This window comes from Henckelia pumila, chromosome 2 (assembly GCF_033568475.1).
Source record: "Henckelia pumila isolate YLH828 chromosome 2, ASM3356847v2, whole genome shotgun sequence".
Lineage (NCBI taxonomy): Eukaryota > Viridiplantae > Streptophyta > Magnoliopsida > Lamiales > Gesneriaceae > Henckelia > Henckelia pumila.
The window spans coordinates 164,902,813-164,918,033 of NC_133121.1; the positions used below are offsets into that span (position 1 = coordinate 164,902,813).

General features: G+C 32.4%; 2 protein-coding genes across 3 annotated transcripts; both read right to left on the reverse strand.

Moving 5' to 3' along the window:
- Positions 1-5,668: 5,668 nt before the first annotated feature.
- LOC140879921 (proteasome subunit beta type-3-A) lies at positions 5,669-10,225 on the reverse strand. The gene is made up of 7 exons (XM_073283895.1): positions 10,116-10,225; positions 9,843-10,024; positions 9,044-9,151; positions 8,528-8,617; positions 7,897-7,981; positions 6,213-6,307; positions 5,669-6,119 (listed from the first exon to the last, which is right to left on the reverse strand). The coding sequence occupies exons 1-7, from the start codon at positions 10,119-10,121 to the stop codon at positions 6,071-6,073; spliced, it is 615 nt and encodes a 204-aa protein (XP_073139996.1). The 5' UTR covers positions 10,122-10,225; the 3' UTR covers positions 5,669-6,070.
- An 869-nt stretch (positions 10,226-11,094) lies between these two features.
- Positions 11,095-14,377, reverse strand: LOC140879920 (N-glycosylase/DNA lyase OGG1). Of its 2 annotated transcripts, XR_012149553.1 has the most exons (4): positions 13,629-14,377; positions 12,324-12,534; positions 11,536-11,864; positions 11,095-11,416 (listed from the first exon to the last, which is right to left on the reverse strand). XR_012149553.1 is itself a non-coding variant. In XM_073283894.1 (3 exons), exons 1-3 carry the CDS (start codon positions 14,321-14,323, stop codon positions 11,607-11,609), a joined length of 1,164 nt encoding a protein of 387 aa, XP_073139995.1. In that variant the 5' UTR covers positions 14,324-14,377; the 3' UTR covers positions 11,095-11,606. The 2 variants fall into 2 exon arrangements, 1 of the variants encoding a protein (XP_073139995.1); XM_073283894.1 differs by having other exon boundaries at positions 11,095-11,864.
- Positions 14,378-15,221: the final 844 nt, after the last annotated feature.

Consider the following 15,221-nt stretch of genomic DNA (forward strand, 5'->3'; position numbering starts at 1 on the left):
ATTAATATATAAGTGGCAAAATTGACACACGCATTTGATGTAATAGGAGCAATAAGCATGAGTCATGACATAATAGCCAGATGGGTTGACTGGTAGAAGCCAATCGTCTATTTCGTTATTTTCAAATTCATCGTATGCCCGGAAATCATTAAAATTTAGTCATAATATTAAGCAATATATAGTTATAAAAAAAAATGTCATCAGATATAGACAACGATACGTTACGTTACAGTTATTATTGAATAAATACGGATTAATGAAATAAGATCGAGCATGAGTCACAACAAACTTGTCTAACAAAGTATAATAATTGGAATCAAACTCCTGATTATTAACCACTTGTTTATCAACTATATTAACTCGAACAATACATTAAAAACATAACAGCTATAATTATTTGTATAACTGCAAATGCTCAGAACTCCTAATAAAAAATTATGATCGATTTTACATAGTCGATTTTCTGCGTCCGCTGAACGTTAATTTGGATGGACATGTGGGTTTTTTTCAATTAATATTAATAATCTTATTTTTAAGGTAAATTATGGGCTATAATAAATAAATAAATAAAACTAAAGTCTACTATCAATAATTTTGTATGACATGTCACAGTCACGTCGACATATTCATGAAATGGGTCCAAATTTAAGGATTTCAAATGAGATTTATCGTACTCGCGTGATTATCCTATTTGGTCTGACTTTGGACTCATCCCCACTTCAAATATCAAGGTAATTAATATGCTCAAACTAATTTAAAATTCCACTTGAAGATAACACTGAAATTTAATATATTATATGAAATGTAAACATGTAACAATATTGTCGTGTGAAAGTTATCTTTTGTTATATTATTATGCAAATCGGAATTTAAATTTTTTTTGTTAAGATATATTTTTGCCCATGCAAACGAACTTCATCTTATTTCATACCGTACTACTACATTGTTTGAGTGTTTGTTCTTGAATAAATCCTACATGAATTCAACGAAGTACAAAAATCAATCTTATCCAAGTTTAATCGTTCTAGGCATTCACGTTTTATGAGGGTTCCATTATTTATACACATAGTATGTGACATATATGATCTCTAAGTATAAGATTATTTTTTGGCTACCTAAAAAAAAAAGAAATTATTATATGGGGGGAGGGTTATGTCATTAAATATTGACATCAAAATCCACATTTCTCTTTATCTTATCCCAATAAAACCAGAAAGAGATAGAGATGCCAACAAGTGACTTCACATGGGTTTTTTTTTTTGCACATTACCTGCAGGACCCAATCATCTTTTTCATATCCTTTGATGCATCATATGAATATCTATCAACTAACCATTTAATATTTTACATCTAACCATATTATAAAACACGCGTACAATGATTTTCGACATATGTTGTTGTGTTATTCATGTCATAGATATTGTAAGATGTTCACATGAACATCATGTGAAATGTTCTCATACATCTTTTCGAGTTTCGAAAAATGTGATGTATTTTATGCTTTCATCATGTTCACATGAACATCTTGTGACGTCTATGAAGTGTCCAACAAGAGACATCTAAAACATCAAAATTATTTATACATATATGAACATCTTGTGACGTCTATGAAGTGTCCAACAAGAGACATCTAAAACATCAAAATTATTTATACATATATATATATATTATAATGTTTGGAATACATATAAAAAACATGTGAATTTAAATTCTTAAAATACTATTGATGATATCTATCTTATCCTCTTATGTCGGCATAAATTGATGAGATTGCTACATATATAACATAATAATATCATATCATATACTCAGATTCTGCCCATCACTTCAACAAAGCTGTCAATGAGTGGTTTATGTACAACATAAAGATATTATTACTCCAATAGAAAAATGTGACATGTCAAAGTTCTTCTTGTATGCTACTTTAGAGCCTTCTGATAATCTGATTTATATATAGTTGTGGGATCATGATTTTATTGATATAATTTATATGTAGTAATTCAATATTTTTGAGTATCTATACCTAAGTATCATAGGTATATTATTGCCCCTCAAAAATGTCAGTTGTTGAAATAGATGAGCGTTAGACTAATGTTCAAGAGTTTGTCAGACACAGTTTGCTCCGTACGTGAGGTTTTCATGGCTAACTTGATATTCCTGCTAATGCGGGGTTGGTTTATGCAGTGCGTAATGAAAAATAGCGACTGTGTAGTGATTTGGATTTGAAAGACAGCTGTGATATATATATGAGTTTCAAATGATTTCAATTTGTGAGAATTTGAAATACTTTACCTTAAAGCATAAATAACTCCAAAACAAACGAGGAAAGATTTGTAGAATTCAAAAACATCCAAACACATGTCGAACCATGTATGTGCTCGCTTACCCTATTATAAGGTGAATTTAGTATTAATGTGAATCAATATCTTATGATAGTTCTCAAATAAGCATTCACAGAGAAAGAATCTCACTTATTCATTGAGGTCTGATAATACCTTCACTTAATTCAAGTGCAAATTTTTATTAACAAAGAAAAAAGTGCGAATATTTTATTTTTATTTTTATTTTAATTAAAGTGTGAATCTAAACAACATGAACTTACCATGGTATTTTTTATTTGATTCCATCCTTTGATTTGAATTCGGTCCAAATCCGATTATTGGTCTTCATATTATTGAGCCTAATATCCGCTTGATCCATTGATCCTACTTTTAGAAATCATTATAATATTACCCAATGAACTATTTGTATTGGACTACAAAACTCGAATAAATTAAAACTTTATATTTTTTTTAAAAAAAACTCGAAACTGATAAATTATATTTTAGATTGAAATTTATTATAAGCGTGGTGTTGGTTGGAAAAGAAATTTCAAACACATATGTTCAGTTTTACTCGAATAGTCGAATTTAGTAATATCGGATATAAATCAAATATTTTTTGAACTGACGCAAAACCATGTGAAACCACTAGATCCGTTTACAAGTTACAACTCTAGCGCTCACGTGGGTAGTACTTTGTTAATGCTACAGTATGAAAAATGACTAAAATAACCAAAAAAAATGAAAAATATAAGAGTAAAATCTAATTTTCACAGTATCAAAATTGCAAAAATCCAAAATATGACGACAATTACAATTTTCTCCACGTAGTAAACTCAAACAAATCTATTTCAAATTCAAAATAGTTTATTTCTTGAATTTTCAGCGGTCGGATTGCTATGCTTTGTATGTATCCCAAATTCCGGAGGGGCACCAAATCACATGTTTCATGACCTCTGAAAACGGCTCCAACAATTTCCTATTTAACCAAATTTACTCCATTATTATTGAAATCCAAATGCAATTAACGCAATAATTCAGTCATTAATCATCATAATGGTCATCTTTTTTTAAAAAAAAATGGGGGAGATATTATTACAATTGGGTCTCGAACTCGAGACCTAGCTCGTTCCATAGGATTTTGGTGTCAGATGAGTGACACTTCATCAGCTAAATAAAGTGCTGATTAGTGAGCGTTAAATTTTTTTTGCGTATTTTTATACAATATGATAATCGATCGGGTGGATCCATACATTCTTATTTTATGTATTATCATACAAAATGAGTATACGATCGAGCACATATATTTTTGTATTGAATAAAGATAATGATACGCTCATTTTGTATAAAAATACACAAGGATTAACATTTCATGATGCAAAAAAACATCACATCATACCACTGAATTCTAGGTAATTAGCACTTAAAAATTGGGTAGGCTTGACTTAATCGCTAATTATTACTTTTAAGAGGTTGTCTTATGTCTAGTCTAGGTGGGTTGAATCTCGAATTTAAATTTGTAATAATATTTTAAAGATGTTAAGGAAGTGGTCCTCTTTCTAAAGCTAAATTCATTAATTTCTTCAATTCCATCTTTGTACTCACGATGGATACTTTTTTAAATAAATAAACATTTTCTTTTAGTTTTTCAATAAGTAAATGGCTAAAATTCGAAATGGTCCCCAATTTTTATATAAATAAATAAACTTTACGTTCACATCCACGACCAATTTCTAAGGTAAAAAGCTAATTAAGTTCATTGTTTTAATAATACGTCCAGTTGGATAAAAGACTTTTTGTGATTGAAATCATTTATAATGAATTAAATGCGACATTAAGTATATAATATTATATTATATATAAAATATATTAATTTTTATGTTAATCTGCACTGGTATCATTTGTGTACTAATCGAATAATGTATAATACCATAAAAATTTATAATATCGAAAAAAATTAATGAATGCATGAGAGTAATTTAAAATGGGAACAATTTTCATTTATTTATATAAAATATATATATTCTTTCGTAGATTAATTTAATTGCAAGAGTTTACCTAAATGGCATATATACACTCATATTTGCACTCGAAATTTTCTTTTGCCATTTGCTAATTTCCTAATATTTCAAAAGGAGGAAAAAAAACTATATATATGTGTGGAAGCAGAGAATGTTAATTGTTTTTTCAATGAAAACATAGGTCTTCAAAATAATTAATACGTGAGACGCGTCACGCATCAATCCGAATCATATCTATAGTAAAAATAATATTTTGACATGAAAAATAACATTTTTTCATGGATTATATCGAATAAGAAACCCGTCTTACAAAATTGATCCGTGATAATAGAGTTTTCGTGTTACTTAAAAGGGAGAAACATTGTTTTTAAAAATAACTTTTTTAAAAAAACTTTTATTCAAATGTTAAAATGAAAAACAACACAGGATTCAATCTTCCTCTCATTGGTCTCCATCTCCAGTTGGATACATTAAATTGAACGTGGATGAAGTGAAAGAAACCCAATCAAGTAGGGCATTCGCTGGCAACGATTATATGATCTTGTACATGCTGCTTTTTTTAGCAATTTTTATTTTATTTTATTTTATTTTATGTTATTTTATTTTATCAAGGTATCTCTATTAACTATGTAGCAAAAGAAGTACAACCGTATTTTGAATAAATTAAATAGATTTATTATATATAATATTTTTTCAATGATTTTTCCTAAAACTTGTGTGGGAAAACAAATCTTATATAATCAAGGATGTCGTAAGTATACATAATTTTTGGTTGCGAGTTGGTCTTGTGAGATGATTTCACGCATTATATTTATAATTAATAGTTATACTTTTGACATAAAAATAATATAATATCATGTGAGACCCAATTAGGAGATTCGTCTCACAAAATTTTTTCATAAGACCGTCTCACAAAAATTTGTATGATAAAAATGGAATAAACCACAATTTTTTACTCATCTCATGTTTGTCTCATTTTTTGATTAATTTAATTTCATATCATGACCTACGACGCTACCGCATACGAGTTGGATAAAACATCACTCCTAGCCCATGTGATGAAGATATGTTTGACTTGATATGACTTGATATGGATGAAATTTTGCGAATATAACCATTTTTCCAATTGTTTTTGGATTGACTAATATTTAAGACATAATAGTAAACATAATAATCCTACAAAATTTAAAAACATATAAAACAACCTATTATTCATCCCTATATATCACTCTATATCTTATCATATTTTTATTATATTTGTACACATCTTTTATTCAACTGGTGTATAGGTCGAATGTGAGACACAATGCTAAGAAAAGTCAACGATAAATTTTAAATTTCCCGATTTTTTTTTTCGATCATAAAACATTTCCAGGAAAAGAGAGAAAGGGAAGACATTGTCAATTGATATATTGGGGAACAGCAAAGTTAACATCATCTTGACCTTGTTTCAAAAAAAAAAAAAAAAAAATCATCTTGACCTAAACAAGAGCCAACTGATCTACTGGTGGGCTTCAAATATTTTTCAAACAGTAACCAAGTTCAATATTACAAGTCCATCCGTTTTTAAGAATATCGAGAGACAACAGAGACGATAAATGCAGCATTCGATTCTTGATGTTCGAAGAATACATCTCCTTGTTCCTTCTATATTCAAACGAAACAAAGTTTCCACCAATTGAGGACACATTAAAGATCGAGAACAAAGCGTACCGATAATTGTGAAACCTAATCCATTCTTCCCTTGAGGATTCTCTCTGTAACTTCAGTTGGTGTGCTGTAACAATGTAAAATTTGTGAGAGAAAAATTTGTGATTGCTTAACAAATGAGATTGTAGTCGAGAGAATGATGGGGTGTGGAAACACTTACACAAGATAAACATGGCCTCCCCAGCCACTCAAACAGTCTCGGTCTACGGACGATAGGAGAGCTTGTGAGATGGTCTCAAACAATTCCTCCGCCTCCTGGATATATGTGACGAAGTAAATTACAACGAAGTAAGTTACTGTCAGAAACCACGGAATTGGAACTAACTTTAAACAAAATGACCAATGTGAAAACTTTGGCCTGTGCAAGAACTGTGCTTATCTGTTGACCTTCACTAACTACGTAGATTCAGTGGCACTTCAACATGGTTTAATTCAAAGGACTATAATTTTCTCCATGAAATCGAAATTGGGAATTCTGATCCAACCATTACACAAAATTCGGCAAATAAATCAGTATCACCTTTCTAATAAACAAATCCTAGATTGACATTCGAAGCCGGGAACTGGTTACTACACAACCAAAGGTGGACAATGGTAGTATTGCCAAATACAGGGATAAATTTCAATTTGGAACTTTCGTATTGTTATTTTATTGTTTATATTACACCGCTATCGCTTGTATACCCCAATTTTCAGGGAATTTAGTATCATTGAAGAAAATTAAACAGGGGCACTCTAATTAATAACCCACAGTTTTTTAAACCAGTTAAATCATATAACTGTAATTATTGACAATGAATGTAGGGATTGTATGATCAAGATCATGCACATGAAATGGATATTGTGGTGCTGTAGTTGGTTCTGTACAAAATTCTAGTTCACGGTGTTATAATTTTTGGCTATGCTCCTAAGGTATAACAAATGACTACGAAGAGCAGCGGTCATGCCTATTAAGAGTAAGTTTGGTTGCAGAAAATCACTTATTTTAAAAAAAAAAAAAAATTCGTTAAAACTATAGTGTTTGGTTACAAAAGCAAGTTTTAAAAAACACTTATTTAAGTGCATTTTGAGAAACTAGAAATTTTTGCGTTTTGGCTTTTGCTTCTACTTCTATTTAATTTTTTTTTAAGCAAACATTTTTCAGCATTTATCCAAACGCCGAAACCGTTTCTACTTTATATATATATATATATACATAGAAACACTTTAAAAACTGGACTTATTTAAGCGTTTTTTTATGCTACAGCTTCTATATCCAAACCCATCCCAAGTAAATGGGAACCTCTAATAACTACAAAGCTTCTATCCATATTTGCTTTCGTCACATACATTTCACATGACCTTGCTGTAAAACTCAACCATAAAGTTGAAAGTGAGAAAGAACTCCATGAAGATTCAACGCCATTTGTCTCGTCTGGCGTACCATATGGATGGAGAATTATTTGTAAAGTATAAAAACAAAATTTATAATTTTTGACTAAACAACATATAGGAGTTTACGACACAAGGCTTTTCGGTAAATGTCATTGACCCAACTTAACTTCTCTCTTTTACCTTCTCACAGAAGGGTGGGCTAAAATGATTGAACAAGGAGCTACAGAGTAAGCTAGTTACTATTTCCACTTTAAAAATGGCCTCATGGAAGGACTAGACCTCAAGACCTCAAATGTACTATTTCTAATTATTGTATTATTTTCCTCCCAAAAAAATAAATACTAAAACAGATAGTGAGTGAATGAAGCATCAAGCTTACTAAATACACTAGAGAGAATAAAAATAGGTAACGTTTGAAAAGTAAAATTATTTTCTTAAAACAAAAAACACTGGCAAAAAAAGGGACAAACCATATCTGGCTTGAACATTGATTCACAGGCACCATATAATGATTCTGAGGCAGTGCCAGCAACAACGAAGTCTTTGGCAAGTTCCCTGAATTTAATGAAAGAAAACTATAAACACCAGAGATTTCGGAAACATTATTTTAAGCACAAAGCGGGTGATATTTAACCAGATTAATCAGAAATCAGCAGTGCATTGAAATGTCACATAAGCTGTTTTAACATAATAACAGCACGTGAATGAGTAACAATTTAGTTGCACCGGGCATCATCAAGTATTCAAGTTAAAAATGAGGAACAACAGTACAACTCATAAGGAATTCTTCCAGAAAATATTCTAATTTGTGATAGTTATAGCCTGATTATCGGTCTCCTTCCAACCGTATACCTAAACAAAAAAACATTTAAAACACAAAGGTACATAAATACCTAATTTCTAAGGTTACGGGGAAATTTGCCAAGGAAAACTCATGTTTTCTACAAAAGTTGCTTAAGAGCACAAAATATATTAACATTATGTCACAATTTTGAATTAATAATAAATATCTAAACTTGCACATATCATGCTGTTCCTTTTGCTGAGAAGGCATTAAAACACTGATCCTTTTCATAAACGAATAAACGAGTCTTGACATACTTGGCTCCAATAGAATCCATAGTGCAAATGAAGGGCTTGTCTCCATCTCCTAATCCAGCGATAACAGGCTGGCAGAAGTATGGACCAAACCTAAACGGAAAAAAAAATTAGTCAGGAAACAAAGGAATGATATAATCTTCTCAGATTTACTTGCTTGCAGTTTAAATTAATGTACGAAACTTATTCGCCATTCTAGTGAAAGAAAGTAATCCACAACAAAGAACGACGGCGAAATGACACAAAGCCAGGGAAAAACTAGAGTAGCAGCTTGAAATTACATATATTATATACATTAGTATCTTCTGAGTCGTACTCTACAACCGTGAATTATGATAGTTTCAATCACCATTTAAGTAGTGTTTGAGAGAGCTTTAAGGAAGCACTTATCAGCTTAAAATTTTGTTAAGGAAAAGCTGATAAGTGCTTTTTAAAAACTCTTTCAAACACTGCTTAGTCCATAATTGACACTTGAAAAGTGAAAGCTGAAGATATGCACCGTCAAACAATCTTACCAACCTTTTCTCATAGAGAACAGCAGACACGAGGCTTGCAAATGTTTCAGGCTTCATGTCCCTTTCTTCTCGTAGCTGATATAACTTATGTCGAAAAACAAGTTTTTGATACCTTCAGTTGAAATCAAACCATATCCACTATTACAAGTCATATTCAATCAACCCAAAGCAGACCATGTATATGCTCATCACCAGAGAGGAGAGGCTTAGTAGGGCTCAATATGTATTTAGGTTACAGTCTATAATCTAGAACGCTCGACAAATCTAACCATTATTAGTACACACTCCAGTAACGATAACTGAACATCACCAAAACAAAATAGAATCCAAGTTAGTAACTATCAGTCATTTTTAAAAACTTTAAAAAACTGTGATCCAAGCAACCAATTTTAGCCTCACAAAATGATGTGAACATTCCACGGTTGTTAATACATAACCCCCAAACATCAAAGCAATGCAAAATTCTCCAAATTACAAAAGAAAGTACAGCCATATTTTATAAATACATGAAACAGGTCATAAACACACTTCCACAAATTTGACCATCTTGCCCTAGTACCAGAGGCTATATCTTGTATTTCCAACTCCACATCAACACAAAGTTCTTAGAATCCCGAGCCTAATGTGTACATCAAGATTCGATGTTGTACCTAGCTCTAAGCAGACATATACGGTACAACAGGTATTTTACATCAAGCTTTGGATTTTAAACCTTCCTTTCTGTGCACTAGATAAAACATTTACCCCTACAGAACAAATTAATAATACACGAAAACTTTAGATTAATCACGAGACAGACTTACAGTGTTTGAGCATCGGTGGCAAGGCCCGCCAAACCTATGAAAAGCTTATCGTGGATTTGGTAGATCTTTTGAAAATCCGTGGCGATAGTTTGCAGCTGGACCCCCAGCCGCCGGTCACTGGCGATCGCGAAGCAATTCTTCCCCACCATAGCCACCAAAGCACTTCCATTATACTCAAAGATCTGAAATTTGAGCCCCGCGACTGATCAATCCAACGACAAATCCGATAATTGACAAAACATGCAGAAATGATGATCATTACATGATACTTACCGACATTTTAGCTCGATAAAGTGGATTTAAACGCAGAAATGGCGAATTGAGTTTCAGGGGAGAGTGATTTCTGAGGGTTTTGGAAGGGAAAAACAATGGTGAACCAGTGTATTTGTCATGAATGACTTGGGAAAGGGGACTATGTTACCGGGTCGGGTCGGGTCGGGTCATTCCGAAATTGGGCTGTTATTAGGAGGTCCCTGGGCTGGCCCATTGCGAAATCAGACCCAAACATTTGGCTTTTGTTTGGTTGCATATTTGGAATTGGAAATATATGTCTGGAGTTTATTGATACCAAAAATAAGATTCAATATTCTTGTATTATCTTAATATTTTAGCTCAAGTTTTACAATAATTTGAGTACAATTTTAGCTCAAGTTTTATAACTTGAGTAAAAAAGTACATATGCTATCTTTTAATTTATCGTCTCGCCGTTCATCATCCTATCACATGAGTTAACCAACCGGCGTTTATGTTACTTATGAATATGGTGAATATATATGCAGTTACACGCTATTTTTTTTTTTTTTTCATAGAATCATATATATATATATATATATATATTTTTTCATATTTTATGAAATATTATAAAATTTAAAAAATAATGCATTTGGGTTAATTATAAAATAATTTTGGTAGAAGATTAAGATTCATTTAAAAACTAGTGATCAATACACGATATACGTGTGTTAAGTAAATTTTTTTTAGGAAAAATGATTTTCGTGAAAGAAGAAGTTTTTTTTCCATACTTTAGCTGAAGTTTAATTAATAACTAGTGTCGCATTGCCTATTTGTACAATCTTTTCTTTAAAAAAATTATTATGAGTTTAGTCAAAATTTTAAATTAATTTGATTTATATTATATAACAGGAATAATATTGTAGTTATGAAATACTAATTTTGGCATAATTATATATAGCTTAGATAATAATAATAATAATAATAATAATAATAATAATAATAATAATAATAATAATAATAATAATAATAATAATAATAATAATAATAATAATAATAATAATAATGTCAGAATATATGAGAGTGATATTTTGAATTTGAAGTTCATATTCGTGAAAAATAAAACCAAACAGAGTGTAAAGTTGTAAACATACAAAATTTTCCCTGAAAAATCAAATCCGTGAGAACATAGTGATATATTCCCAGCTTCTCTCATCTGTAAGACAGTAACGCAAGAATGACAGAAATAACAGTGGTAAGAAGCTGCTGCCAATCTTCACTCTTGCAATATTGAAAATCATAGCTTTCTCAAGATGGAATTCTCCGTCTTCAGACGCCAAGTTCTGCGAATATCATCAATGATTCAGTCAAGAATCAGCAGATGTAATCTACGAATGGTATAGATTCCTCTCCTTCGTGTTTCAGTTCTCTCTCGGTGAAAAATAAGTTCACACTCACGCACCAAGGTGGGGCTCATATCGGCGATTTATGTGATAGAAAGCCAACAGCTCAACCACTGGACCACTGGACTGTTTAATCGGCCATTTCTTCGTGTTTTTTACTAATAGCACGGCCTTTTCCTGAAACGTAGCTGAGCTTTGTTCCCCCTATTTCCCAGAAGCTTGATGGTAACATTGCTTTCTGAGAAGGAAGTTCAGCGATGAAGAGTAGAGTTTGAGCCCAACCTGCATATTTCCCATATTTGCTCACGAAAGCATCAGAGACGCGACTGCAGATTTTTGGTGTCAAACGGGTGCCAGCCAGTTCAGGAATGAGATACCTGGTAGCGATCTTATCATCAAGAAGACATTTTTTAGATTAGGTTATTAGCACAATCTGGTTTGATAAACAGGTATTTATACCAGTCAAAGTGAAGATTGAAATATCATTTAAACTTAAAATGAGCATCCAACGATGCTTTATGGCGGTGTTCTGAAATCATATATGATTGATAATGTAAAAAGTTTCATAAAAGATCATGGTTGTGGGAATCACGATTTTAACCAAATTTACAGTCTTCTACCTATAGCGCGATGACGCGATAAAGTTTATGCTAAATCTACAATGTCAATATGTCATATATTTTCTAATATGGAATAGAGGCCCCAAAAAAATGCGACTGAGCTTGGTCAGCACAACAAAATATCCAGACATACATGCCGGAGAAAAATTTCATAAAAACATTATTTTTTTGAACGGGCTCACACTCGCCTTTTGAATTATAAAGAATAGGCTTATTGAACTGCTCACCTGCCAAACATGAGTATCGACAGGAATGGCATGATGTTGATCTAAGGAAAAGAGAGCAATGCATGCTGCGACCTTCGGACCAACCCCAGGTAAGCTAGAGAGACCATCAATCGTGCCTTGAAGATCCAATTTGCGAAGCGAATCAAGCCATTCCACTCCTCCACCAGGTTTTGATTGCAAAGCTGCCACAGTGCCAACAATATATTTCGCCCTGCTCATTTTCAAGACAGAATACAGAAAATTCATTAAATAAGATATATCCCATGATTTATCGATACAATGTGTGTTGTACAAGTTAGAGCAATATCAAAAGTCAAAACTCATTCTGTATCAATGAGAAAATTTCGGAACCAACAGAAAGAAGGATGTCCATGTTCCAAATGCATCCATTTGCTATTTACTCTTCTCACTCGGCAGCAGGATAGGTTCAAAATGCATCACTCAAAAACAAATGCTGCAAATTAGTTTGAAGCTCAGTCACAAGCTCAAGGTATTGGTATGGGAAAACGATTAAAGTGTCTAGACTGTCTAGTACGTAAGACAATTTACGATCCTGGAGGATATCAAAGTTCCTCATAAAATGTCTCCATACAATGGTGCATAACTAAAATAAAATCACTAACGGAGTCTTCTGTCACATCCTCGCAATCAAACTTCTGTACTTCAACAGCAGGGGTCAACTAGATTATTCCAATAAAGTCAGAAATTTGATACGTTTTAGAATGAAAAATTAATTTTTGCACAAAGACATCAGCTTAATTAAGTTACATCCATTATCGATCACTGACAAAATTTCACAAAGCATACAGAAGCAGATGTATTCTGAACATACTTCAAAAGCATTCACTCAAATAGAAAGATACATAAGAAATCTCTAGAGTCGCAACACAGGAAATTTTTTCAAGGACCAAGTCATAGGATTTTGTCTCCTCAGGATTCTTTTTTCCGCCTTACTAAATTCAAGAAGGCGACTAATGATAAATTCCTCCATGATACCATAAAAAATCATGACCAAGCACAGTTAAAACAATATCGAGTCCCAAGTGCAATCGTTCAAGCATGTTCCTTCCGGTTTTGAGTGACAAACACATGAGAAGTTAACAACTCAGTTAAGTACCAGAAACCAGAAAATATCAAGCAGACCTTCTAGGCAGGCAAAGGAGATTTCAAGCAGCAATAAACCGGAACCGGAACGCGGTAAGTTTCACATCCAACTGGACATCAATGCTTGTGTACGTATCATACATAAAAATCAAACACATCAAAACCAATCAGCCAAATGCTAATGCATAGAGTTAACTCAACCTGTATCCAAAACCAGCCTCTCTGAGCTCACTTTCGGACACCAACACCAAGCTGTCAAGTTTCGGAAACTCGAAAAAATCGAACCCTTCAACACATCCCAGAAACTTGCCCTTCCTTGAGATAAAATCAACCATTTTCGTAATCCTCTGAATATTATTATTCGAAGAGCAAATAAATTGGATCAAACACTCCAAAGGGTCCTGCCTCAGAACCCTAGCACCCTCCAAAAACCCCGCCAGCTGCGCAAACCTCTCATCACAACCCTTAAATCCTTCCCACAACTCATTCAACGAAATACCCATGTTCAGAAAATCGAAAAGACCCATTCTTGCTGCGTTTTCATCCTCCGTGAAATGGAAAAAGTACCCCACATCATCATCCTCGAGTTGTTTAAGGGAGATGAGGTGTGGCCCGATGGCCCCAGTGTACTGTAGCGGGCCTGTTTGTTTCCACCGGAATGTTTGCCCCGTGGGGAATGTAAGGGGCAAGTAGAGCTCCGACTTGTGTATGTTGAGAGGCGTCCACGCAATAGGCTCGGTGGATGTGGGGAGTGGTTGGGGACTTTGGAGGATGTTTCGGGCTTTCTTGGAAATGGGTCTGAGCTGTTTGGTAAGGGATCGAGAATTTCGCCGCGGCGGAGGCGTCGACGGCGGCGGAGAGGAGGGCGGAGGAGACGGGGCTTTTGGCCTTTTCATGGCGGAATATGTCCTTCTCAACGGCGATATACGGTGAAGCCCCCCAAGCCCGGAGAGGCTAATGGCCATGTAATATTTATTGCAAAATATTTATTATTACTATTTTTTCTTTCTTATATTATATATATATATATAATTAAATGTTATTTTATAAAATTCTAATGCTATTTTATATTATATCACGATACCAGTCTCAAATTTTTTTTGATGCAATTACCATTTTCTATTAAAATAAATTCCCACTACAATACCAAATATATTTTGAATTGCTATTAAATTTGTAATTTTAGTATTTATTTAAAATACAGAAATTTAATATATTCCTTTTATTTATTCATTGAAAGTTATTTTATTAAAAAAACATTATCCATTCTCAACTATCAAGAATATCGATATCATGCTACATTACAAAATAACTCAGTCCTAATCTAAAAAGCTATTACATTTTTTTTTTGTTGAAAGAAAAAAAAAAAAAAGCTATTACATTTAAACAATTATTTTAATCACAGATAACTTATAAAACATCTAAATTTCGATGTATTTCTAAATTTATCATCTAAAAATCATTTCATACAAGGAAAATATTTTACACAAAATTAATTCATAAATGCAAAAAATTTTGCAGAAAAAATATTATTTTACTACAAAAACTCCTATAATATTCTCTCACATATCAATTTCATGACATAAAATATCTTATCAAACCAATTCGATTTATGAAAAAATATTATATTTTTTAAAAGTTTTTTTTTAGTAAATCTAGTAATGATTTTATGTTAAAAGTAAAAAATAATTACTTTACACTACAAACATGGATCAGTCTCATCATCTCATCTTATAAATATAAATTTATGACATCGTCTCACGATAAACTTGCAACATCACTTTTTTATGAAGT

Coding starts and splice junctions, on each gene's coding strand:
- LOC140879921 (XM_073283895.1), bottom strand. Junction 8,618..9,043: donor GCTGTTCTCTATGAGAAAAG/GTTGGTAAGATT, acceptor TTTTCCGTTTAG/GTTTGGTCCATACTTCTGCC. Junction 7,982..8,527: donor ATGGATTCTATTGGAGCCAA/GTATGTCAAGAC, acceptor CATTAAATTCAG/GGAACTTGCCAAAGACTTCG.
- LOC140879920 (XM_073283894.1), bottom strand. CDS start 14,323: ATGAAAAGGCCAAAAGCCCCGTCTCCTCCGCCCTCCTCTCCGCCGCCG. Junction 12,535..13,628: donor GAGGCTGGTTTTGGATACAG/GTTGAGTTAACT, acceptor GAAAATGAGCAG/GGCGAAATATATTGTTGGCA. Junction 11,865..12,323: donor TCGATACTCATGTTTGGCAG/GTGAGCAGTTCA, acceptor CTTGATGATAAG/ATCGCTACCAGGTATCTCAT.